The 26,931-nt window shown below is 46.8% G+C and overlaps 2 protein-coding genes across 5 annotated transcripts in view; one reads left to right on the top strand and one right to left on the bottom strand.

The window, feature by feature from the left end:
* Positions 1–38: 38 nt before the first annotated feature.
* On the top strand, positions 39–24,366 carry ZBTB8OS (zinc finger and BTB domain containing 8 opposite strand). 4 transcript variants are annotated; one of them, XR_010985606.2, is made up of 8 exons: positions 39–260; positions 7,807–7,831; positions 7,927–8,048; positions 11,853–11,935; positions 12,026–12,078; positions 12,446–12,593; positions 15,601–15,637; positions 23,467–23,517. XR_010985606.2 is itself a non-coding variant. In XM_068125305.2 (7 exons), exons 1-7 carry the CDS (start codon positions 179–181, stop codon positions 23,554–23,556), a joined length of 492 nt encoding a protein of 163 aa, XP_067981406.1. In that variant the 5' UTR covers positions 52–178; the 3' UTR covers positions 23,557–24,366. The 4 variants fall into 4 exon arrangements, 3 of the variants coding, with proteins under 3 accessions (XP_067981407.1, XP_067981406.1, XP_067981408.1); XM_068125305.2 differs by lacking the exon at positions 12,446–12,593 and having other exon boundaries at positions 52–260; positions 23,467–24,366; XM_068125307.2 differs by lacking the exon at positions 12,446–12,593 and having other exon boundaries at positions 209–304; positions 23,467–23,701.
* LOC137432960 (zinc finger C2HC domain-containing protein 1B) overlaps positions 24,338–26,931 on the bottom strand; it is a 50,036-nt gene continuing 47,442 nt past the window's right edge. Inside the window, exon 9 of the mRNA XM_078783774.1 lies at positions 24,338–25,752. Coding sequence (XP_078639900.1) covers positions 25,566–25,752 — 187 coding nt within the window. The 3' untranslated portion in view covers positions 24,338–25,565. The remainder of the gene's footprint in view (positions 25,753–26,931) is intronic.

Raw genomic sequence — 26,931 nt, 5'->3', positions numbered from 1 at the left:
ACGAGATAAGTAATTATGCGTTGAATTTATGAATGTAAAAGTTCGAGACTCGAGTGAGCGACCAAAGCAGACACCTGCCCGCCGGCGCCGGGTGTAAGATCAGCTGTTGTGAACGTGGTTCCGGCTCGACGTTGACATCGGGTTCACAATACTGTAACAGTGAACGTGGATCGATCAGATGGATGAAAGATATTACAATCAGAGCAACGAACAGAAAGCTATTCAGACCAAGTACCCCCCGATCAACAAGAGGTTTGAATGTAAGAAGTTTCGTGTGTTCCACCATCCATGATCTGACTGATCTGTAGTGTAGTACTAGTTGTTAATACTATTATAGAGACACAAATGACAAATGAACTGAACACACGATTCGCTTTAAACATTTACTCTTCATGGGACATTTCACCAGTGAGAACAATTTGTAGTCATTGTGTGTGTGTGTGTGTGTGTGTGTGTGTGTGTGTGTGTGTGCGTGCGTGTGTGTGCGTGCGTGTGTGTGTGTGTTCGTGTGTTCGTCAACAAGATATCTGGAAAAGTTATGAACGGATTTGGATGAAAGTTGGTGGGATGATTGCCCTTGGGATAAGGAAGAATTGATTAGTTTTTGGTGAAGCTCAGGATATTATTCCAGATCCAGGAGTTTTTTGAAGGATTGTTTACCATTGGAAGATAGGGCTCATTTTTTTTAAACATTATCTTCGATATATTCTATATTTAACATTGTGACATGAAAATAGTTTTCATATTTGTTGTAAATGTATTTAAAACTCGTGGTTATGCATTAGAGCAGTGTATTTTTTTTAGCAGTCGTCTTCAATGTTCTTTTTTTTTCTTTCTAATAAAGACATATTCTGTCATTTTAAAACCACCAAAGTGTGTATTAGGTTTCCCCGTTTCAATAAATGTATCGTTTGATACATATAATGCTTTAAAGGGAAAACCTTTTTTTTTTTTTTTTTTTTAACCTCAGAAGAGATATTGTGGCGGGCACAATGATCAATAATTCCACGCACCAGTGGCCGGCGCGAGCGTCCGGGCATGGAACTGAGATACATGCCCCGCCTTTCGGCCGATCGGCCACGCCCGGGGGCAAGGCGTGGCCTCAGGACATATATGCGGGCTCGAGTGCTGATGTGCGAGCTTGTAATAAAGTGCGTTCGTTTGTACCACGCGTTGTGGCCTACCTTTTTGGCAAACGAGTTGTGTGTGCACAGCACCACACTGGTGACCCCGACTGGTTCAGCCGTCGCTGACCCCCGAATGCGCCATGGCTACCAACGCCGTCGCCGTCAAACTCGTGGAGTTCTGGGAAGCGCAAGCCGACGTTTGGTTTGTGCAGGCCGAAGCTAAATTCCAACTCCGGGGCATCACGGCGGACGAGACCATGCACTACCACGTGGTCGCCGCCCTCGGGCCCGGCACTGCCGCCCACGTCGTGTCCATCCTTCGGCGCCCACCGGGCGAACACAAGTACGCGGCGCTCAAACGTCTCCTCCTCGCCATGTTCGGGCTCACGGAGGTCGAACGCGCCGACCGCCTCCTGGACATTCCCGCCCTCGGCGACACACGACCGTCCGTTCGGATGGATTTTATGCTGTCCCTCCTTGGAGACCAGCGCCCGGATTTCCTGTTCCGAGCACTTTTCCTCCGCCAGCTACCTGTACAGGTGCGCCTCGCGCTGGCCGGTTCAAAAATAACGGAATCCTGCACCCTGGCTGGAGAGGCCGACAAGTTTCTCGCGGCCTGCGACACGCAGTCGGTGTATGGTGCTGCCGTAGTGGATCCCGGTGCGGAGGCTACAGCGCCCCCTGCTTCCCTCGTGGCCGCTGCTATGCCCCGCCCACTACCGCCGCCGCCACCACCACCGCCGCCGGCACAGCAGACGCGGCCGCCACCACCGCAAACCTGGTGCTACTATCATGCCAGGTTCGGCCGCAAGGCTAGAGCGTGCCGCCCGCCGTGTTCTTTTGACGGGTCGGGAAACGACCGGGCCGGCACTCACTTGCGGCCATGAGCGTCGGCCATTCCGGCAGCCTCCTGTTCATCACGGACACCTCGCCTGGTCGTCGTTTTCTGTGCGACACGGGAGCGCAGGTAAGCGTCCTCCCTGCCTCCGCGTCCGACAAGCGGGCTGGGGCCCCACTTTGCTTGCCGCCAACGGAACACCCATCCGCACATTCGGGAAGCGTTGCCTCTCACTGCGGTTCGGAGGGCAGCGCTTCCAATGGTCGTTTGTCACCGCCAGCGTGCCAATGGCCCTGCTCGGTGCGGACTTCCTTTGTGCGCATGGGCTGTTGGTGAACGTCAAGCGTCAACGTCTCGGCCAGGCCGAAACCTTCAGCTCGCTCGCTTGTTCGCTGAGCGGCTCGTTGAGCAGCTCGCTGAGCGGCTCACCGAGCGGCTTGCCAAGCGGCTTGCCAAGCGGCTTGCTGAGTGGTTCCGTCCCGGCGAGGTTAGTCTGTACACTTCCGGCAGTGGACGAGTTTACCCGCCTCCTCGCCAGTTTCCCGGCACTCACGCGGCCCACCTTTTCAGCGGTGGCCGTCAAACACGGGGTGGAGCACCATATCCCCACCGTCGGCCCACTAGTCTACGCCTGGGCGCGCCGCCTCGACCCCACGAAGCTCGCCGTGGCGAAAGCGGAGTTCGCCACGCTGGAGCGGCTGGGCATCGTACGGTGCTCCAACAGCGCATGGGCCTCTCCTCTGCACACTGTGCCCAAGCCCGGCGGCGGATGGCGGCCGTGCGGTGACTACCGCCGGCTCAACGATGCCACCACCCCCGACCGCTACCCGGTCCCGCATATTCAAGACTTTTCCGCCCGGTTGGCAAACATGACCGTTTTCTCCAAGGTGGACCTCATCTGGGGCTACCACCAGGTCCCCGTACGACCGGACGATGTACCAAAGACGGCCGTCATCACCCCTATCGGCCTCTTTGAGTTCCTGCGGATGCCTTTTGGGTTGAAAAATGCGGCCCAGCCGTTCCAGCGGCTCATGGACAGCATCGTGCGCGACTTACCTTTCATCTACGTCTACCTGGACGACATCCTAGTCGCGAGCGCGTCACGGGAGGAGCACCTGCTCCACCTCTGCACGCTCTTCGAATGCCTGGGCCAGCATGGCCTGATAATCAACCCCGCGAAGTGCTGTTTCGGCGTCACCGCCATCGACTTCTTGGGGGCACCGCATCACCAGGCACGGGGCCATCCCTTTGCCGGCCAAGGTGGAGGCGGTCAGGAGTTTCCCACGCCCCCGCACGATCAAGGGGCTCCAGGAATTCCTGGGCATGGTGAATTTTTATCACCGCTTCGTGCCCCACGTCGCCCAGCTCCTCCGCACCCTGCACGAGGCCCTCCGGGGCAAGCCGGGCAAAGGTGACCGCCTGGACGGAGCCGATGGCCGCGGCGTTTGCGGGCGCAAAGCTGGCCCTGGCCAACGCCACCGTGCTGGCGCACCCGGCGCCCGATGCACCGATCGCCCTCACCACCGATGCGTCGGACTACGCGGTGGGTGCGGTGCACGAGCAGTGGGTGAGTGGTGCTTGGCAGCCGCTGGCGTTTTTTCGCCGGCAGCTTCGCCCGCACGAACGCCGCTACAGCACCTTTGACCGCGAGCTGCTCGGGCTTCACCTGGCGGTCCGACACTTCCGCCATCTGCTCGAGGGCCGCCCGTTCACGGCTTTCGTCGATCACAAGCCCCTTGTGTTCGCGATGGCCAAGGTCGCCGAGCCATGGTCGGCCCGGCAGCAACGTCACCTCTCTGCCGTGTCCGAGTACACGACGGACATCCGTCACATCGCGGGTAAAGCCAACCCGGTGGCGGATTGCCTTTCCCGGTCCGTCGCACACGCGGTCCACCTCGGGATCGACTATGCCTGGATGGTGGAGGACCAGACCGCCGACCCCGACGTCCAGGCCTTGCGGACCGCCGTCACGGGGCGTCACCGAGGTGCCTTTCGACGTCGCGGGTACGGCCCTCTTGTGCGACGTCTCCCTCGGCCAGCCTCGCCCCCATCGTGCCCGCTGGCTGGCAGCGCCCGGTTTTCGACACCATCCATGGCCTGTCCCACCCGGGCACGAAGGCCTCCAAGGAGCCCGTCGCGGCGAAGTTCGTCTGGCATGGCCTCAGGAAGAACATCCGCGACTGGGCCAGGACGTGCCTCGCGTGCCAGCACGCAAAGGTCCACCGCCACACCCAGGCCCCGTTGGCCCCGTTTACGGTGCCTGAGCGTCGGTTCGACCACGTCCACGTCGACTTGGTGGGACCTCTGCCCCCCTCGCGGGGGTTCACCCACCTCCTCACCATGGTGGACCGCACCACCCGGTGGCCGGAGGCCGTGCCATTGGCGGCGACGGCTGCGGCTGACGTCGCGCAAGCCTTCATCGCCACGTGGGTTGCCCGGTTCGGTGCCCCCTCGGACATCTCGTCCGACCGCGGCCCCCAGTTCACCTCGGAGCTCTGGGGAGCGGTGGCGCAAGGGCTCGGCGTCAAACTGCACCGCACCACGGCCTACCACCCCCAGGCCAATGGCCTGTGCGAGCGCTTTCATCGCTCAATGAAGGCCGCGCTCCGGGCCAGCCTCCGCGACGGCAGCTGGGCCGACAGGCTCCCCTGGGTCCTACTGGGCCTCAGGACGGCGCCCAAGGATGACCTACGCGTGTCCTCGGCGGAGCTGGTCTTCGGACAACTGCTGCGGGTGCCGGGCGAATTTATCCCCGACTCCACGGCTCCTTGGTCCGCGGCGCAACAGCGCTCCACCCTGCAGGAGACCGCCAGGAGGTTCGCCCCGGTGCCGACAGCATACCATGGTTGCCCGTCCTCCCACGTCGCCCCGGAGCTTCGCACGGCGGAGTACGTTTTTGTCCGGCACGACGCCCACCGGGCACCGCTGCGGCCCCCGTACGACGGGCCCTTCCGCGTGCTGGAGACCGGGGACAAACATTTCACCGTGGACATCGGCGGTGCTCCGGATCGTATCTCCGTGGACCGCCTCAAGCCGGCCACCTCGATCTGGACCACCCCCCGCAAGCAGCTCTGCCTCCGCGTCGAGGCCGCCCCCTGGCGGTCAGGCCCCCGGCACCCCCCAGCCCCGCCGTCCTGCTACCCCCCAGCCCTGCACGCATCACCAGAGGGCGTTTCGGCCGGGTCATCCGGCTTCCCCGTAAACTCACCCTTCAGGTGCACGGGAATTCTGGGGGGGGCGCGTGTGGCGGGCACAATGATCAATAATTACGCGCACCAGTGGGTGGCGCAAGCGTCCGGGCGTGGAACTGAGATACATGCCCCGCCTTTCGGCCAATCGGCCACGCCCGGGGGCAAGGCGTGGCCTCGGGACATATATGCGGGCTCGAAGGCTGATGTGCAAGCTTGTAATAAAGTGCTTTCGTTTGTACCACGCGTTGTGGCCTACCTTTTTGGCAAACGAGTTGTGTGTGCACAGCACCACAATATCAACATTTAGCTCAGCGAATGTCCATCGCGGTGTCAGTATTTGATGAACTTATAAAGACTTAGTTCCAGATTTGTCAATGGCTGAGGTATATTAACAAACGAATAAAACAGATTTGGCAAAATTCCAACTTTTTTTTTTTTAAAGATCGCATATTCACCTAGGGTTGTGAGAGGCTGAAGAAGAAGAAACCTCGCATGGGCTTCCCAGACCAAATAAATAATTCTGGTTCTGGGTCTGCGATTTTCAGGTTTATTACTCCCGTGAGGGAGTAACGCATTCGATCGTGTCCGTCCGTGTGTGTGTGTGTGTGTTCGTATGTTCGTGTGTTCGTGTGTTTTTGAACAAGATATCTGGAAAAGTTCTGAACGGATTTGGATGAAATTTGGTGGGATGATTGCCCTTGGGATAAGGAAGAATTGATTATTTTTTTTGGTGAAGCTCAGGATATTATTCCGGATCCAGGAATTTTTTTTGGAAATTTTTTTAGGAAAGATTTTTTCTGTTTTACTGCATTAAAGCTTTTATTCTTTTTGTTATTCTTAAATGATGTTTTTGTCCTCTAATTCCAAGATAGTCACATGAAAAAGTAAATACACCCCATGTAAAGTTTTGACTTTTTCAACATATTTCAACATACAGCTATTTGATATTCATTTCAACAATATTGATAGTTAAAGGTGATATAATATAACAAATATCATGAAACATTTACATTTTGTAGTCCATTGTATAATTTAAATAAACATAAATGCAAATTTCGCATGTGGAAAAAGTAAGTACACCCTTGGATCTAATAGGTGGTATTGCCCCGTTTGGCAGAAACAACACGCAGGGGGTTGTAGTGGAGGGTAGCGAATCAACTCAAATCGACACGGAATTAAAATGTAACAATACCGGGTTTAATGAAAGAAATGCCGGTAACAAAAATAATGCACAGTAAAACTAAAATTCCCAATCGAGGGACCCTCCTTACGGACCCGTAAAACAACACAAGGGGAAAATAACTGGAAAATAATGCGTGTTTGTGTACTCAGCTTTGAGCGGCTCTTGAACCTCGTCGGTCCTCGAACGGGTCCCGGAGGCCCGTGTCTGGGAAAACACATGCTTTGGCACGAAATCCGTGCGTGGGAAAACATACGCCTTGGCGCGAAGTCCGTGTGCGAGAAAATACACGCCTTGGCGCGAAGTTTGTTCACTGCCAGCCGCTGAGCGCGAAGCAAGCAGGCTGGCTCCGTCCTCGTTGTCCGCTCCACACAGCACCAATGAGCCAGGGAAAGAAAATGCGTCCGCTCGCACCAATCGCCCGGACCAAAAGAAAGAGAACACAAGCCGCGACCGTCTGCAGTAAACTCAGGACACCAAGAGAATAAAACCGTGACTGTTCGCTTTCAAACCCCGAACCAAGAGAGAACACGAGCCTTGACCATCTTTCATCAACTCGGGACCCCAAGAGAGAGAGGTGTAAAATGCCGGGACGCAGTCTTTTGTTCCCCGGGCTCCCACGTCATCCGATGACATCCACCCGCGCTCCAACCAGCGGCCGCCATCATATCGCTTTTGACCAATCATTCTTCGGGGTGTGGCCCCATGGCCACCTGCCGGCCTTTGTGATGACCTGGTCGGTGATATCATTGGTGGTGCTCAATGTCCTGTTTCCGGTTACTTTTATTTAGTGTTATAATTGCGTGCCGATCGCTTGGCGGGTAGTGTGTGTGTGGTGCAGTGTCATAAAGAACAAAAGAAAAGGTCACAGAGGCAATTTACATATGGGCAATTTACCCTTAATCCCTAACTAATTAGCATAGCCCCACCCCTCGTCATGGGGACAACTGTAAACTTACGCGACATCCGGTCTAATGGATTCCCGACTTAGGTGCATGGAGGTTTCTTCTTATTCGTCGTGACATTCGGAGCACACTACCCTATACAATCCTACCTGGCCCAAAGGTAATTCATTGCCTACCCCCTCACAAACGTAACAATATGTATATATAGCATGTAATATATGTATAATAATATATATATATACGTACAATATTAAAATAATACGTACATATATAATAATATATACTTATAATATGTGTGCATACAATACACAGCACAATATGCATGCACATAATAGACATCATAACATGGAAATGGTACTTCTGACCTCAAAGGGAGAACATCAGCCATGAATTATGTCTCACTCAGCAATTGCCGCATAATCCGTAAGAAACAAATTTCCACTTGTATAATGGGATTATATGGGAAAATTGGTTTCAATTTGCGGAAATTTAATTTACAGAACGCAACCCTTCCATAAAGCGAGTGTTTGCTGTACTTGATTTTCTGATTTCATTATTTTTGCAGACCTTGATCACACAGCTGATGTTCAGTGAGTAGGATTTTGTTACATCCTTTACAATAATTTCTGTATCCCTTTTTGTTCTCTGCTTCCTTGTGATCATTACACACAAACTCCTCCTGCAGGCTACATGCTTGGGGGTCCACTCTGCAAGAGGCCTTCGAGCAGGTTACCACAGCCATGTTTTGCTACATCACTGATTTGGCAGTGGTGGAACCTCTACATACAGTGGAGATAGAAGCAGAAGGTACGATTGCTGCATTGTGCCAAGTTGCCAAGTATGCTAGCTCTACCAAAGAGAGAGAGAAAAGAAATCAAAACCATATCCCTCATCATGTCCACCCGCGCATGTCCATGTCCATGTCCATGTCCATCATGTCCATGTCCATCATGTCCCGCGATCGCTGAATTAACGCCAGGGGGGTTGACTCAGCCTGTCATCCTTCCGAGGTCGGCTAATTGAGTACCAGTTCACTGGTAATTCCCTGCTTGTCGTAAAAGGCGACAAACAGGGTTGGCGGCAGGAAGGGCATCCGGCCGTAAAACATTGCTTCAAAAAGGGGACCAACAAAAACAACAACAACCACGGTGCCCGAAAAAGGCCAACCCCCGCTTTGCGGGGAAAAATGACCTCTAAAGGTGTTTTTTTTTTTTTTTTTTTATCCCTCATCATGTATTCAGAATAAGTGTGTGTCTACCCTCAGGAGAGCCAGGAAGCACTATCTCTGTACTCTCAAAACTGATCTCTCAAACCTGTCTCCTTCCTCCAAATCCTGGTGGCGTCTGGTCAAATCTGTTTCTGGTGTTTGTTCCCCCTGCATCCCCTCCCTTACCTCAAATGGCTACACAGTTGACACCGCACGTGACAAAGCTGAATGCCTCAACTCTGTGTTTGCCTCAAAATCTTGTGTCCCAAACCCATCTCTCTCTGTACCCACCTCACCCAGTCGACCCCAGCTGCTCCTGGACTCTGTGTCCTTCTCTCCTGACAAGGTGGAGAAGTTTCTATCAAACCTCGACTCTGATTCTGCAACTGGACCAGGCGGCATCAGCCCATGGATACTACAATCCTGCTATGCCGCTCTATCTCACCCCCTCTCTCTGTTCTCTTCACCCTTTCTTTTGCTCAAGATCATCTGCCATCAGCTTGGAAATCAGCCAACATCACCGCTTTACACAAAAACAGATCCTTGCAACTACAGACCAATCCGCCTGCTCCCAATTATCAGCAAAGTCATGGAATCCATCATTGCTTCGGATATCAAATCCTTCCTCTTCTACAATTGCTTGATCTCGGATCATCAATTTGGATTCAGACCAGGTCATTCTACTCTGGACATGCTGCTTCTGCTGTCTCAACAATGGATGGAGGTCCTCAATGCCAAACAGGAAATCAGTGCTGTCTCACTTGACATATCACGTGCCTCCGATACGGCCAGGCACCCAGCTCTGCTCACCAAACTCTCCTCCTATGGTATCCATGGAAATCTCCATGCATAGCTTGTGGACTTCCTCTCTGGTTGTAGTCAACGTGTGGCCCTGAATGGATTTCTCTCATCTCCTCTTCCTGTTCAAGCTGGAGTTCCCCAAGGCAGTGTTCTGGGCCCTGTGCTATTTCTGGTCTTCATCAATTACCAGTGAACTGGTACTCAATTTGCCGACCTCGGAAGGATGACAGGCTGAGTCAACCCCCCTAACGCCAGGAGGGTTGACTCAGCCTGTCATCCTTCCGAGGTCGGCAAATTGAGTACCAGTTCACTGGTAATTCCCTGTTTGTCGTAAAAAGGCGACAAAAAGGGTTGGCGGCAGGAAGGGCATCCGGCCGTAAAACATTGCTTCAAAAAAGGGGACCAAAAAAACAACAACAACCACGGTCCCAGAAAAAGGCCAACTCCCGCTTGCGGGGAAAAATGGCCTCTAAACGGTGGTTTTTATCAATGATCTCTCCGACTCTCTGGAAAATCCTCTCTATCTCTTTGCTGATGACTCCACTATCTTCCGCTCCATTCCTCATCCCTCAGATCGGCAGTCTGCAGCCTCCTCACTCTCTGCAGACCTGGACAAAATCACAGACTGGTGAAACAAGTGGAACATGTCTTTCAATCCTGACAAATCTCACACTCTTACTATGTCTCTCTTAAAAGACCGACTGGACAACCCTCACATCTACTTTCTCAACAATCCTCTCCAAGAAGTTCTGTCACTCAAGCTTTTGGGTCTCACTATCTGCCATGATCTTTCCTGGGAAAAACCACATTTCCAAGCTGGGCTCCAAAGCCAGTCGCCGACTAGGCATCCTCCGTCGTGTGAAGTCCTTCCTTGGCACACCTGAGCTCCTCACCACATACAAGGCTTTCATCCAATCCAAGGCAGCTCAATGGAATACTGCTCTCCCCTCTGGGCTCGTGCTCCTGCCTCACACCTAGCTCGGCTTCACGCTGTTGAAACCAAAGCTTTCAGAATCATTGGAATCTCCCACGATGAAGCTGATTATGAGGGCCTCTCACTTACTCACCGCAGGCAGGTAGGTGGTCTTTGTCTTCCACCAACTCCTCTCTGGCCTAGCTCCCCCAGCTCTATCTGTGCTCTGTTCCCCAAATATTCCTACAGGTCACACAAGATCTGCCAGCAACCCTCTTATGGTGAAATTGCCAAAATCAAGACTCTTTGCTCACCTTCACTCTTTCATTCCTCTTTATTCCCGCCGCTGGAACAAACTCCCTCACTCTCTTCAATCCCACCCCATCCTCCAGGTCTTTAAAACAGCTGTTCACCACCATCTCTTATCTTCCCCCATCCAAAACCTTGATCTTTTCTACCCCCATTAATTCACCCCAGATCCACTTTTTTGAAATACCGACTTCTTTCCTGGAAATCCAAGCAGTGTCCATGTGTTTTCTCCCTCTCCCACACCCCCCTCCACCATCCCCATGCCTGCTTCCCCCAAGCCCTCTCCCTCCCACAGATCTGATGTCCCTGTTCTTTGCTGTTGAACTTGTGTGCTTCCCTCTCTCTCCCCATCTTGTCTCCTGCTCCCTTTATTGTATGTTTTGTGTGTTCGTTTTTTTTTGTGTGTGATTAATGTTAGCTCTTACACGAGCCTCGATCTTGTACACAAAAAATAATAATAATAACTAGCCGAAACCCGTGGAACATCCACGGAAGGGAGGATGTGGTGTATGGATAGAGTGTACCATTATGGATGGCATCGGGGATTTGCTTGTCCGAGTAAGAGTTAGGAAGAAAGATGAGAATGAAGAGTGCGTATATGAACAACGATCACCGACACCGACACAAATGCATGCTCTGGATTGTCCACTCAGTGGACGGCTTGCTTTCATCTTCGCCTGTCCAATCAGTGGACGGCTTGCTTCGCCTTCGCCCAGCAGACGCCAATACGATGGCGTCGTAAGATGGCGTCGTAAGATGGCGTTGTATCGGCAGTTAATCGGATTCTTTTTGGCCCCAACGTCGGCTAATTCAGATTTTTCGAGTATGTCTGTACGTGATAAACAAAGAGCGCGGTTCGTAGATCGTAAATCCATTAGTGCCGTGGGCATCGGGTCACTGGGTGCGGCGTAAAAGGGATAACAAATTCGAGTCCTTACGCTATTATTATATAGATGTGTTTTCTACAATAGCGAGGCTCATGGAAGAGTGAACGTTGACATTTTGCAATGGTAGCATGCAAGTGCATGCCTGGACAAGGTTAGGCTGGGAGTTAGGCCGAGAGGTGCGCGCACACACCTCTGAGCTGTCTCGTCTGGGTTCGAATCCCGACCCAGCTATAAACTGTCATTTTGGTGTTTCACAGGCAACGCGATTCATCAACGTGTGTGCCGTCCCTCAGATGGACGTTAAACTGGAAGTCCTGTATGATGGCATAAGGTCCCACTGTGTCTTCTGCGAAGAGTAGACGAGCTAGTATGCCCTCAGCCAATTATGCTATCCCACAGCCCTCTGCCGCATACAAAATAAGAAGTTGAATTTGTCTTCTGAATAGTGTTGCACTTACCTGTCTACTATGTTCATCACAGCCCAATTTATTCAGGTGGTGACATGATGTCGCTTCTCTACAATTTCATGGACGCTTGGCTCTTCAATTTCTGCGCCGATCCATTTTTTGTACCCAGGGTGAGCAATAATGATTCCAGGGATGGTTTTGGGGTTTTGTACCAGGGTTGTCGTGATGCCATTGTCCTGACATATTTTCCATGTCTGTAGGAGGTCAAAGTGATCAGTTTGGATCGAGTAAACTTCAAAATTCGTTCCATCGGGTGGGTCACATTCTCACACACCCATGACGATGTATAATTAGAATTTCATGCCAATTTGTTATCATGCAAGTCGACTGTTATGTTTGATCTCGATTAAAGATCACATGAAAAAATAGAACGGCTCTCGGTAGAGCGCATACCTCCACCTGGTGAACAGTTTATGTTTTGTATCCCACTGATAGGCCGGATCTGGATTCGGACCTGAACCAACATTTAATCTGCTTGTTCCTGTCACCGAATCAACTCATCCATCAAATTGTCATAATTCCTCCAACTTTTTGAGATATCATTTGAGATGTATCGTTTTTGGCACCATCTCTCAATGGTGAAGAATCACTTTAATAAATTAATAAATTCTTGTATCCAGATCTGAATCTACACCAAAATCGAATCAAAATCGAATCCACCAAGTTTCGTCTGAATCTGTCGATAACTTTCAGATATCCTGCTGAAAAACAAACGACAGGCCAACATACAGCGATGAAAGCAACCTCCGACAACAATCGATGGCGGAGGTAAGTAAAAGTTAGAAGAGGGAGCATGAAAAAGAAAAGAGGGATAAGTAGAACAGAGGCAACATCAGATGCTTCTAACTCGAGTTCTGGTCTGGAAAATAATTTTCAATCAAAGGATGTATAACCTTGTGATCTTTTGAGCACAAACCCTGTTGGCAGAACCACCGACAAATGCTGGCAGATGGGACTCCCGGTGATGGGATGCTCTGCCTGTGAAACACCAAAATGACAGTTTACAGCTGGGTCGGGATTCCAACCCAGGCTAGACAGCTTAGAGACAGAGTGTGCGTACCTCCAGGCCATCCTGTAGTTGGGTTTATAGGGTAATACTTTCTTGGTATAAACCTTGTATTTTACAATACTAATGAACGAAATTCCAATATTTTGTGTGATCACATGTTTCATGGAAAACAGCAGAAATCTGTTTTGGAAATTTTCCTGTAATTTCTAGGGAAATTGCATTTATAGTCAGGTTCACTATGTCAATAAATTATATTTCGTTCAAAATCATGGTAGATTAGCAAACCTATACATTTTTGGAAAGGTTATAGCATAAGGAAACTAAAAATCAATGTTTACATTTGGAGAGATACCTGTATGGCGGCCATTTTGGATTTTCAAAATGGCCACTGTAAAATACATATTTTGTTCTATTTCTGCCTCTAATTACCCTAAAAACTTTTAAAAATATACTAAACCGATATTTTCAGGGACAAGGAATCCAATGAAAGTATCAAATTAGTGCTATGGGGAATGGTAAGACACGAATCAAAGGTTTTGAATTGCAAAATACTGTCTTTATATTCGCGATAAGTTGCATAATCAGATACATGTTATCATTTTGTACAGGCAGTTAATAACATCAAAATGTGTCACAATAATTCATATCACCAAACATACACAGGCAGTCAGCAAAATCATATATACACATGCAGTCAGTATAACTTCACATCTACACAGGCAGTCAATGACAAAATATACACAGGCAGTCAATGGCATCAAACATACACGATTACAGAATATGCCATTTAGAGTTCGTCATCACTGTCCTGTGTGTCGTATCCGACAATATAGTCCGCATCGTTTTCAGTCCGTTCCACACAAGCAAAGGTCGGTCAAATTGATTGGCAAATCGAATTGGTCGAATGGTCGATCGAAGCGATTGGTCGAATGGTCGAATTGGTCGAATGGAATTGTTCGATTGGTCGAATTGGTCGAATGGAATTGTTCGATTGGTCGAATTGGTCGAATCGAATTGGTCGGAATTGGCAAATGTAAACATTGATTTTCAGATTTTCCATGTAATAACGTTTCCAAAAATGTATAGGTTTGCTAATCTACCATGATTTTGAACGAAAAAATAGTGAACCTGACTATTAGAGATGATTCCATGCATTCTTCAATGTTTCTCAAAAACAATTTTTATTGTGGTTGTTTTGTATTTTCCTTGCTTTCCAAATAATCCCTATCCCTGGGGGGGGGGGGGGTTGTGTGTGTGTGTGTGTGTGTGTGTGTGTGTGTGTGTGTGTGTGTGTGTGTGTGTGTGTGTGTGTGTGTGTGTGTGTGTGTGTGTGTGTGTGTGTGTGTATAAAAAAAAAAAAAAAAAAAAAAAGCAAGCAACATTTGCAGTGTGGTTGGGGTCATTGCTGTTTTCGAAAACAAAGTCGTTACCAACGAGCCTCCATGCTGCTGGGATACCATTGTGGATTAGGATCTGCTTGTAGTTTTCAGCATTAATTGTTCCTTCAATTCTCACCAAATCACCAATGCCAGAAATACATCGCCAAACCTGAACAGAGCCTCCACCACGCTTCATAATCGGCTGCCTTTACCATACAAGATCTTTGCTCAGTACTGTATATAATATGAGATTCGAGTATGTGTGTGTGTATATATATATATATATATATACACACACACACACACACACACACACACACACACACACACACACACACACACGCATTTTCTAGTACATTCTAGACTTGTGCAGGCTTGGTTGAAATCCCTTCAACTATCCCTGGTTGAAATCCCTTACCTCCGCCAACTTCAGGTTATTGTGGTAACAAAAAACCGGTTAGGCTACCTGGACAGATAATCTGAAAACATAACGCCTCTAGCTTTCATCTGCAAAGGCATAAAAATGTATTTGTGTGCACAAGTTCAATGAAGATGTATTTGTGTGCACAAGTTGAATGAAGATGTATTTGTGTGCACAAGTTCAATTAAGATGTATTTGTGTGCACAAGTTGAATGAAGATGTATTTGTGTGCACAAGTTGAATGAAGATGTATTTGTGTGCACAAGTTCAATGAAGATGTATTTGTGTGCACAAGTTGAATGAAGATGTATTTGTGTGCACAAGTTCAATGAAGATGTACTGTATTTGTGTGCCCAAGTTGAATGAAGATGTATTTGTGTGCACAAGTTCAATGAAGATGTATTTGTGTGCACAAGTTGAATGAAGATGTATTTGTGTGCACAAGTTCAATGAAGATGTACTGTATTTGTGTGCCCAAGTTGAATGAAGATGTATTTGTGTGCACAAGTTCAATGAAGATGTATTTGTGTGCACAAGTTGAATGAAGATGTATTTGTGTGCACAAGTTCAATGAAGATGTATTTGTGTGCACAAGTTCAATGAAGATGTATTTGTGTGCACAAGTTCAATGAAGATGTACTGTATTTGTGTGCACAAGTTCAATGAAGATGTATTTGTGTGCCCAAGTTGAATGAAGATGTATTTGTGTGCCCAAGTTGAATGAAGATGTATTTGTGTGCACAAGTTGAATGAAGATGTATTTGTGTGCACAAGTTGAATGAAGATGTATTTGTGTACAAATTGAATGAAGATGTATTTGTGTACAAATTGAATGAAGATGTATTTGTGTGCACATGTTCACTGAAGATGTATTTGTGTGCACAAGTTGAATGAAGCAATGAAAAGGAGTTTGGCAGATTTGTTGCCAAATAAATGCCACACTGAACCTAGTTTTTCTTTCTTCAGGTGGGGAGAGGAATTTAACTTAGACAAGCATCCGCAGGTGAGTCTGGCTTTGGAGATTTATTACGATGTCAATGAATAGTCCCAAGTGGGGCAGATGCTCGTGTTCCGATGGAGGTGGATGTAGTTGGGGTGCATTAAGTGACAAAGTAAATTTTCAGTTTGATTTGCTGGAAAATTAGGGGCCGGTGGGGATTTAAAGGCCTGATAACATGATTGTATCCACGCAAAACTATGTAGGAGTGGGTCCTCAATTGATGAAAAACTTTCCATTCGTTTCTGTCCAGTGAAAGGACCCTTAAAACCTTTACAACCTGAAAGTGTTTAAACAATCTCAATAGGACTAAAAAGGTCATAAAGGACTAAATAATTTAAAGGTATTAGACCTTTCTGACGTTAGGGTTTATTGGGTATAAATTTTGTACTTTTCTTAAATTGTCTAAAAATCAATTTAAGACAATTTGAAGGGTAAGGGTAGGGGGTTTAAAGGGTCATAAGAGGTCTAAAGGTCTGTGCGGTCTAAACGAAATGTGATGCCAATGCGTTGATGGATATGCCTCCGCCCACGTTAAATGGCAACCCACTGTTATGTTTGATCTCAATTAAAGGTCTCTAGAAGTACAGAGGCAGTATGCTACCAAGTCATGTCATGAAGGTACTGGAGTGGGTTCTGGATGGGAGCATAAGGAAGAGTGTGGGATTGTAGATCGAGAAGAGCAGCAGGAGTTTAGAAAGAGTAGAAGAGAGGAGTTAGAAAGAGTGGAGAAGAGGTTGGAGGTGCAAGGTGAAATGGCATTGGGATTTGTGGACCTACAGAAGGCCTACGACACTGGCCAGAAAGAGATGGTGATGGCGACTCTGAGATGATTTGGAGTGCAGGAAGCAGAAGTTAGGTTGGTGGAAGGGATGTACAAGGGAATGAAGGGAAGAGTTTTGGTTGGTCCGGGGATGTCGGAGGAGTTCAGTGTGAACATCGGTTTGAGGCAGGGAAGCGCTCTCAGCCCACTCCTGTTTTTCATGGTGATAGAGCTGGTAAGCAGGACGTTCGTTGTATGCAGACGATTTGGCTGTTGTGGGGAAGAATACACAGGAGATGCAGGAAGTCCTGGGGGAATGGAAGGAGGAATGGAATGGGGGAAGCATCGGCTGAAGATGAGCATGGAGACGACTGAGGTGATGTGGGTTGGGCAGCAGAGAAAATAAATGAATATCAGGTTGGAGGGGAAGGAGATCAGACAAGGAAATAGGTTTGAGTATTTAGACTTGGAGCAATGGCTCTTAACCAGGCGTACCCACACCCTCTGGGGTTACGAAACACGCTGGGCGATTTAATACTACATTTTCTCATATATGTACTCAAAGTATATTTTTTAAAGTACTCCACTCAAAGAAGCTTTCTGAATCAAATTTTAAGCCATTTTTGACAGGGGGAACGAGAAAATATGAGAACTCAATGGATACAGGCTCTAAAAAAACGTTAAGAACCACTGATATGGAGTGAACAATGACCACCAGGGATGGTAAGTCGGAGGCAGTGGTGCAAATCCGTCAAGGAGAGTGGAAGGAGTTGCGGCAGACAGAAAGATAATCAAGGAAATTGAAAGGGAAGGTTCTGATGTCGTGCGCAACGCCGGCCTACCTTTACGGTCTGCTGCACGTTTGCGAGAACAACTGGGTCGGGAGGATTGTGGGAGTGAAAAGGGTGGATAGAAGGAGAATGGATGAACTGAGGGAGGAGATTGGTGTGCAGATGACCTTGATGGGGATATTGGTGAAATGCCGGCTGTGATGGGCTGGACACTTTGTGTGGATGGTGGAAAAGAGAGCGGATAGGTTGAAGGAGGAGAAGAGGTAGATCGTGGTTGGGATGGGAGGATTGTGTGAAGAGGGACATCAATAATATAAAAATCATAATAAATGGACTCTCTGCTTAAAGGAAGGACCTCGGTACAGCTTTAACAGCTCACTTCGCCGGAGACAAACTAAAAAAAAGTTTCTTTTTCTTGATCACAACTTTCTTGCCAATATTTGTGCTAATTAAACGTTATTTTATACTTACAAGTTCATGATGAATCGTAACTCATCATAAATCATGTACTCGAGCATTGCCCTCGAAGGCAATATAATTGAAAGTCATTTAAATTGTACTTGGCAGCACGAATGGAAGCTCAATTTCAAAAATATGCATCGCATTTTATCTTTAGAACATAGTTAGCTGCGGTAACAGGTAGAATAGTGTGGTATGCACACCTTCCTGCCTCCGAGCTATCCAGCCTGGGTTCGAATCTCAGCCCATCTATAGATGGTCTTCATGTTTTGCAGGTAGGGCAATTCTGTGTTTGCCATCCATCGGATAGATGTTAAATTAGGCATCCCGTCTGCCGACATTAGTTGGTGGACGATAAAGATCCCACGGTATCCTTGGTGAAGAGTAGGTGACATATCCGCTAGGCACCATGAACAAATTCCTGCCCTAAGTACTGTAGGCCAAACTTCCAAATTCCTGCTCTAACCTACAAGGGGCCTACAGCAGCATAACTGCACCCCCAGCAACTGATGCTACCACCCCTGTGCTGCACAAACATGAAGAAGAAGCCAATGAGAAGAATGCAGTGGGATTGTAATTACCCTCGCCAGAGGAGAGGGTATTTATTGCATTTGGGTCCGTTGGTTTGTTTGTCTGTCCACACAGAACAAGTATGCTTTTCTCTGTAACCTTTGGTCCGATTATAACCACCTTTAGAGGCCATTTTTCCCCGCAAGCGGGGGTTGGCCTTTTTCGGGAACCGTGGTTGTTGTTGTTTTTCGGTCCCCTTTTTGAAGCAATGTTTTACGGCCGGTCCGATTTACGGCCGGTACGGTTTATGGTCCGATTGACAGGAAATTTTCAACATAGAATTGCCTCTTCCTGTATACTTTTTAAAAAAAAATTATGATGTCATAGGTGACATGATACAGGCAGCAACTTGGAAAAAAAACGTTAAAATTTTCACCTGTATCTTTCTGAAACCGCTCCGTGGGAAAAAATTGAAACATGCCTCATTGTCAAGTACTCCCAAAGGGGAACAACATATATTCATGATGATGTCATCGGTGCCTTCATTATGACGTCATAATTCGATAAGTAGAACACTTGATCTGATCAGTTTGAAATTTCTTGAGCATGATCTGCACAAAAATGATATGGGAGAATTAAATTGATGACATCATCAGTCATGTGTTTTGGCAGCCATATTGGATTGAACATAGATCTACATCATCAATAAGCCACACAGACACAGCAGCTTATAAACAGCCCACAAAATACACCACACAAACACGTCCTGGCGGGTGTCTGCAATCTGATTGCTTTCTTATTTTTTGTTTTTTTATGTTTTTTTTAGGAACGACATTCAGAATACTGATTTTTGGCTTTCTTTGGATGACACTGGGTCACCGGGATATGTTTAAACCACAGCCGTGATGATGACGCCGCCGCCCTCCCCCCCCTGGAGGGCATGAATGGTGTTGGTGTCCTGTTTTCTGAGGAGTTTGTAGACAGTGTGGTGAGTGCGACTAGAGTGAGTGATAGGTTGATGATGGTGAAAATGATGATTGGAAAGCTCTTGGTGAACGTCATCTCGGGATATGCTCCGCAGGTTGGTCGAAGCGATGAAGAGAAGGACAAGTTCTGGTGTGCGATAGAGAGGCTGATGGAAAACGTGAAAGATGAGGAAGTTGTTGTGGTAGGAGGAGACCTAAATGGACATGTGGGAAGGAGTATGGATGGTTTTGACGGAGTTCATGGGGGTTACGGATATGGTGTGAGAAATGGAGAAGGTGAAAGGATTTTGGAGTTTGCTGATAGAGCTGATTTGTTATACTCAGTTCCAGAAAGAGGATAATAAGCTTGTTACATACACGTCAGGTGGGTCGATGACAACCGTTGACGACCTGATGGTGCGTAGGCGAGATAGGGGGCACCTCCGGGACACAAAGGTGATCCCGGGGGAGGAGGCTGTTTCACAGCACCACTTGGTTGTCTGTGACATAAGGGTGAAAGGTGCAAGGAGAGCTCGGCGGGTGAAGTACCAACCGAGAATGAAGGTGTGGAGATTGAAAGAGGTGACAGTAAGGGAGGCATTAAAAGAGAAGCTGAGTAGGGTCGAGGATGATGTGGTTGAGCTTGAAAGTGGTTGGATGTCAATGAAAGCTAGTCTGTTGGGAGCCGTTGGTGAGGTATGTGGATGGACAAAAGGACCACCGAGGCACTCGGAAACATGATGGTGGGATGATGAAGTTGGAAAGAGGATTGACGAGAAGAGGAAGAAGTTCAAGGAGTGGCAGAAGGCGAAGGGTACGGGAGCAGAAACAGCAGAGCATGAAAGTTATAAGGCAGCCAGGAAGGCTGCAAAGAAAGAGGTAGCAAAGGCGCAGGAGGCATGTAGGAAAATGTTCGGAGAACGCTTGGATTCGGAAGAGGGTCAGAAAGCAGTATTCAGGATTGCAAAGCAGATAGCGAAAGAGAGGTGTGATGTGATGGGGGTGAGTTGCTTGAAGGATGAAGTGGGACAAATCGTTGTCGACCCAGATGGAATTAAAGGAAGATGGAAAAGATATATGGAAATGCTGTTGAATACAGAGAATGAATGGGATGGCAACATAGAGAGTAACCCAGTTTTAGGACCGGCAGAGGAGATAACTGAGAAGGAAGTTGAGGAAGCGATAAAAGCAATGAAGGGCAGAAAAGCGGGAGGACCGACGGGAGTTGTGGGAGATATGTTGAAGGCAGTAGGAAGTTGGGGTGTGAAGAGAATGACAGAGATCTGTAATCTGGTGGTGAAAGAAGGCCGCATTCCAGTGGATTGGGAACTGAGTACCCTCGTCCCTCTATACAAGGGGAAAGGTGACCCTCTGGAGTGTGGCTCGTACCGAGCGATAAAGTTATTGGAGCATGGAATGAAGGTATTGGAAAGGGTGTTGGAGAGGAGGATAAGGAAGAAAGTGAAGATCGACGAAATGCAGTTTGGATTTGTGCCAGGAAGAGGAACGACAGACGCGCTTTTCATTGTGAGGCAGTTGCAGGAGAAGTACATGGAGAAGAGGAAGAAGTTGTTTCTTGGGTTTGTTGATCTGGAGAAAGCATTCGATAGGGTTCCACGCAAAGTATTGACATGGGCATTAAGGAAGTTAGGAGTGGAGGAATGGTTGATCAGAGTAGTGATGGCAATGTACAAAAGAGCGTGCACAGCTGTAAGGATGAAGGACGGGAACAGTGGTGAGTTTGAGGTGAAGGTGGGAGTGCATCAGGGGTCGGTACCAAGTCCACTACTATTTGTAGCTGTGATGGAGGTGCTGGCTCAGAACGTAAAGGAGGGTTTACCGTGGGAGTTGTTGTATGCAGATGATCTGGTGTTGATTCCGGAAAGTATGGATGGACTGAAGGAAAAGATGAACAAGTGGAAGGAATGCATGGAGACAAAAGGTCTGAAGGTGAATATCGGAAAGACGAAGGTGATGGCAAGTGGTAAAGCATGTGGTGAGGTGGAAAGAACTGGGAAGTGGCCCTTTGCTGTGTGTAGGAAGGGTGTCGGAGTGAACTCCATTCAATGTACAATGTGCGCTGAGTGGGTTCATCAAAAATGTAGTGGTCTGAGAGGGTCATTAACCAGTGTGGCAGCTACATTCAAATGTAAGGTGTGCACAGAGGGAGCTGCAGATGGAGGAAATGTTGAGTTGGATCTTGGAGACCGCGTGAAGCTGGAAGGTGTGAAAACATTTTTCTACCTCGGAGACATGCTGAATGGAGAAGGTGGATCAGATCAATGGTTGCTAGAGTGAGATGTGCATGGAAGAAGTTTCGGGAACTGAGTGGCGTGCTGATGATGAGGGGAGTGTCGTTGAAGCTGAAGGGAAAGGTGTATGCTGCATGTGTGAGAAGTGTTATGATTTATGGGAGCGAGACATACGAAGGTTGGAAAGGGTGGAAATGCGAATGGTTCGATGGATGTGCGGAGTGTCGTTGAGAGAGAGGAAGACAAATGATGAATTGCGAAAGATGATGGGAATAGAGCCTGTGATTGATGCTGTGAAGAGGAACAGGTTGAGATGGTTTGGTCATGTGTTGAGGAAGGATGAAAGTCACTGGTTGAGAAGAGTGATGGAAATGAATGTAGAAGGAAGTAGAGGACGGGGAAGACCGAGAAAGACTTGGCTAAAGATGGTGGAAGAAGAAATGCGGGCAAGGGGGTTAACAAGGAGAGATGCAGAAAATAGGGCAAAATGGAGAAGATTGTCATGGGGACCGCATGGCTAACCCCTGCTCTCGTAGGGAAAATGGCTTTTAAAATGCATGTTGTTGTTGTTGTTGTTTGGATGACACTGGCTTCTGTGTTGTCTGCAGTCAGAAATGCATCTGTCGTTTCCTTTTGGGAGTGATCCATGCTTATGTTGTTTGGTTTGCCTTCAAAGTTGAGAAAAGGTGATTCATTTGGCTTTACTTGGCTGAATGTACGTGTGTTTGTATACCAAGGCTTAAACTACAGATAGGTCGAAGCAAGACTAAACAAGAGCAGCTGTTTTGTCATGAGATTATGTGGCTGATGGGAAATCCCCAAAATGTTGTCAAAAAAGCAAAATAGTAGACAGAGTACACCATTGACAAACCTTATTCATATCAATTTGCTACAGAATCTCTATTTTCTCCAATGCATTATGTTTAGTCATGAATCAACTTTTTGATCCCAGTGCAGAGGCCTTCCTTTCGGTGTCCTTCATGTTGTGGACATGGCTGTGGTGGATTCTGATCTTCTTCAGTTACTAAATGCCTTCCCACAAGCATGCTGGATTGTTTTTTCCCTTCTAAAATTTTAGTTGATTTAACGTGCATTTTCCTTCTGAATGAATGAATGAATGATCATTTTAAGGCCATTTTCCCGCTAGAGCAGGGGTTCGCCTTGCGGGCCCCATGACAATCATGGTTCCCTGTTTGAGGCAATGTTTTTATGGCCGGATGCCCTTCCTGACGCCAACTCTTGGTCGCGCTCTTACGATGCGCAGGGTCTTTCCTTCTGCATGGTCTTAAATTTACCGAGGGTGTCTCCTTTGACCGTACTTCCTGCCACAGCCACATCTTTTCGTACTAGATGCTGGAAGCAAAATAATGTGTGAGAAACCTGATATTTACCAGACATATCAGTAAGTCATGAGAGATCTTTCATGCAATTGTGACATCACCTCGACCTTGTACATAATTTATAAACACGATAATCTTGAGTTGAACCTCAACGATGATAGGAATGCAATGATTAACGACTTGAGTGTCAACACTTGAGCTTGGGTAAACATTACCCAGCATTCTTTGGGGGTGTACATGAATACCACAGCATGCTTTACATAGTTTCTTCATTTGGGGAATTAAAGACCTGAACCCATGTCCTTGTGACAAGTTCCGGTGTATTTGTATTGTAGTGTCTACGCCCCCAACCCCCCTCCCCCTCCCCCTCCCCCCTGCCCCCCTCCACCATATCAACCGCTTTAATCACAACCACAACCCAGCTGGCGTGGAGACGGATCTGTACTGTAGGCAGTTTGGTTTCAAAAACACCCGAGCGGAGAAAGCACTTTACACTCCGATCAAGGTCGAAACCACGTTGGTTATTCTCATATTACAATTACACTAATTTAATCCTCCAGAGATACTCGACAAAAAACGGAAATGATTTGTGTGGGAAAGATGGCAGGTGGAGACGTGTGCAGGCCTCAGGAAATAAATGTCTAACCCTCTTCCCCTCATCCCACCAAATGTAACAATAAAATGGTTAATTACAACTAAAGTAAATACTTTTGTTATATCGTGCATTGATTTTTTTTTATTTTTTTTTTTTACAGGGCACAGAAGTCAAGGCCATCACCTACTCAGCCATGCAAATCCATGAAGAAGAGGAAACTAATGACATTTTTGTCATCATCGATATCTGAGATATCCCAAAAATTAACGTAACGGCACTACAAACGACAAAATGGAGCATCTTTTTTTTTTTTGTATACTGAATCGAGGCTCGTGAAAGAGCTAACATTTATTTCACAAACAAATCAACCAGACAAACAAAACATACAAAAAGAGGGAGCAGAAGACAAGATGGGGAGAGGAGGGGAAGCACACAAACACAACACCTGAGAGCAGGGAGAAGCGTGGGAGGGAGAGGGCCTGGGGGGAGGAGGCGTGGGAAGGGGGGTGGGGGGGGGGGGGGGAATAAAAATCAAATCTTTCTTCAAAATGCTTTTCAAACACATCTTGAAGAATTGTCAAACTGGTGAACACAATCTTTTTTTTTTTGTCGACTTGTGCAAATTGCTTTGGAGGCACGGTAACTTTTATAAAGCACAAAATCAGTCTATTTAATAACTTAATTTGCTTTTAATTATCCTAATGTGAACGATAAATGACCATAAATACCAGATGTTATCGAGTTTGATTGCTTTCCTGTTTTGGCCTTTTGCTTTACCCCCAAAGTTACTGCATTCAAAGACTTTCTTATATAGCTCGTTTCTAAAGCCTCATGATGCTTCTCTATTTATTGCAAAGGATTACGAACAGGAACTTTATGACAATTATCTTGGCAAACACTTGGATGTTTCCTTTTCTGAATTCAAGGCTGCGTTCACTGTAATCCATTTGCTTGGAAGAAGATCTTGATAAAACTGGAGAAAACTTGATTTGTCAAAACTGTCTTGTTCAAAACGTTAAAAAAATTACAAATCATTTTCAATAAACTTTATTATGCAGTTTGTGCATCGTTTCCGCATTCCGGCTCAAACAGGAAATTCATGAAGTGTCTTGACCGCGCTCTCCCATTATGCAACGGAGCTTTTAAAGCCATTTTGGATAAGGCAGCGTGTTTGTAGTGTGTGTGCATCTTGCTTTAACTTTGCATTACTGCACTTATTTCATGCTCTCGATACTTTGCAGTTTTATATCTCAGCATTACAGTAAATAGTTTTGGACGTTTATATAGCAGTGTGTCGTTAGGCTGGACGCATCCATCTTATCGACAGTAAGTACTGAAATCGCTCATTGTCACTTCGAGATACAAATTCCAAGTTTCCTCTTCCCCACCGCAATAAATGAGACGAGAAACTAAACCAGTTTAAACTAGAAGAGCACTCTGTAGAACGCATACCTTCACCAGGCTGAACAGTTTACATTTTGTATCCCACTGATAGGCCGGATCTGGATCCGGAGCTGAACCAACATCAAATTAACCCCTGTCTGTTTGTTTGTGCGCAGGATATCTCAAAATGTTGTGGGTGCATTCGGATGAAACTTGGTTGACAGTGTGGGTGTGTGACCAGGACGAATTGACTTTTTTGACGAAGATCGGTGAATTTTGGTGAATTGAATATTTTTGTGAAGATCCGAATCCAGATACTAGAAATTTTTAAGTGATTCTTCACCATTGAGAGAGAGCACCAAAAAACGATGTACTGTATAACAAGATATTAAAAAAATTTGTTGACAGATTTGTATGTAACTTGGTCGACATGTTGGGTGTGTAACAAGGAAAAAATTCTTCAATATTGGTGAAGATCCATCCGGATGCGATTTTTTTTTTTTTTGAGAGAGATTGGTCCAAAAACAATATATAGCATGATGTCCCAAAGTTGTGGACGAGTCATGACAAAACTTGGTGGATGAGTTGGTTAGGTGACGAGAACAAGATTTAGATTTTGGTTCAGGTCAGCAGATCCGGCCCATCCGGCAGCTAGTCATGACTTTGTATGATCAAAACATTACAAGACAAACTTTACATTTCATCAATGCTCAAATAACTATCATAACCCAGTAGCCACAAAAAGGCAAACAAACTTCTAGGCCTACAGTGACTGATCATAAAATAATAGCATTAGGAAAAGGCAGGAAAGAATTGTGAATGAGAAACACATTGGCTCACAGCAGATATAGGTGGAGGGAAAAAAATAGATCGAGATTACAAGGAATTCACAGGCATTCTACGTGCCCCACACATGCAGCAAAAACGGGCCCAGTTTACAGGATGTTGGGTACCACACTGTGTGCAGGCCTTGGGGCCGCTTTGACGAGATGGAATGCGACAGGTGGCATTTGAGTAGCGGCCTCCACCATCACAAGCATCGGATTGGACTTTGCCTTCTGACCTGCATGCACAAATGGGTTGTAACATTTTCCACTGTTAGCGCACACCAAATTCTTTTTTGAAGTCACAATATTTGGAGATTCCAATACGCAACTTTCAAAATGACATAATCCGCCCAGATTGGTCGACACACATGCGCAGAAACCCCTAGTAACAAAGTAAATTGGGGTGACCTGGACATATTTAATGCTTTCCAGATAAGGATTGTAGAATGAAATGACAAAAAATCCTGCGAGAAAGGGGTATGCCTCTGCACAATTAAACAGTTGGAGAACTTCCTTTCATTGCCCATATAAAAAAAAAACGATATGGACCATTAAAGGCCCTAGACTAGAGGTTCATAGATGGGTGTGTTCTACCCAAACCTTTGTGCTTCTTAACATCAATAGGAAGGTCATATATGGGGCTTGTTAATGCACAGGGTAAATTTAAAATGATATTTACTATTTAATCATGTTTGGGAGTGGGACGGGAGGGTGGGTGAGGGAAAGTTGGGAGGTGTATGGGCTGAGAGTGTCATTATAAATATACTATATATTTTATTTGGTTCCGGGGCCACACGAGAAACTATCCTAGATTTTTGTATCTATTGGTTGGTGAAAGGAGACTGTGTGTGTGTTGTAACCTCGGCCACCGCTAGAATGTACGAACGCGAACGTTAAATGGTGCGAACCCGATTCCTATCATCCACAGATATTTCTCGTATTGTTACGGATGTTACGCCTTTGTTACGGATCATTTGTTACATGTTACGGATCCGTCACTTCCGCCTTTGTTGTTGTTATATACTTGTAGGATTTTTGGTTTCAAGTAATATTGTTGTTAAGATTTTTGTGTGAAATGGAGATGACCAGTAAAAGGTGAAAATAAGTGTTTGTGAAGGAAAAAGGAAGACGTAGCAAAGAGGCTGGTAGAGGGGAGGAGGAGATAAGCAGAGATCGAGATCGGCAGGGAGAAGAGGAGACAGCTGTGAGTGGCATCGGGGCTGGGGGCGGACTTTTTTAAATATCAGTCGCAAATGAGTTGAGGCTTCCCGGGGGAGGGATTGCCCGCGACATCGTCATATATTGCAATTGCCCGATTGCCCGCGTCATATATTGCAATTTTTTTTTTTTTTTTTTTTTTATCGTCATATATTGCAATTGCAATTAAACCTGCATCAGGTTTTATCAACAAGAGT

Source organism: Myxine glutinosa, chromosome 8 (genome assembly GCF_964187855.1).
Source record: "Myxine glutinosa chromosome 8, kmMyxGlut1.1, whole genome shotgun sequence".
Taxonomy (NCBI): domain Eukaryota; kingdom Metazoa; phylum Chordata; class Myxini; order Myxiniformes; family Myxinidae; genus Myxine; species Myxine glutinosa.
Note: the sequence above shows the minus strand (reverse complement) of the source record. Positions and strands in the feature narration are given on the sequence as shown.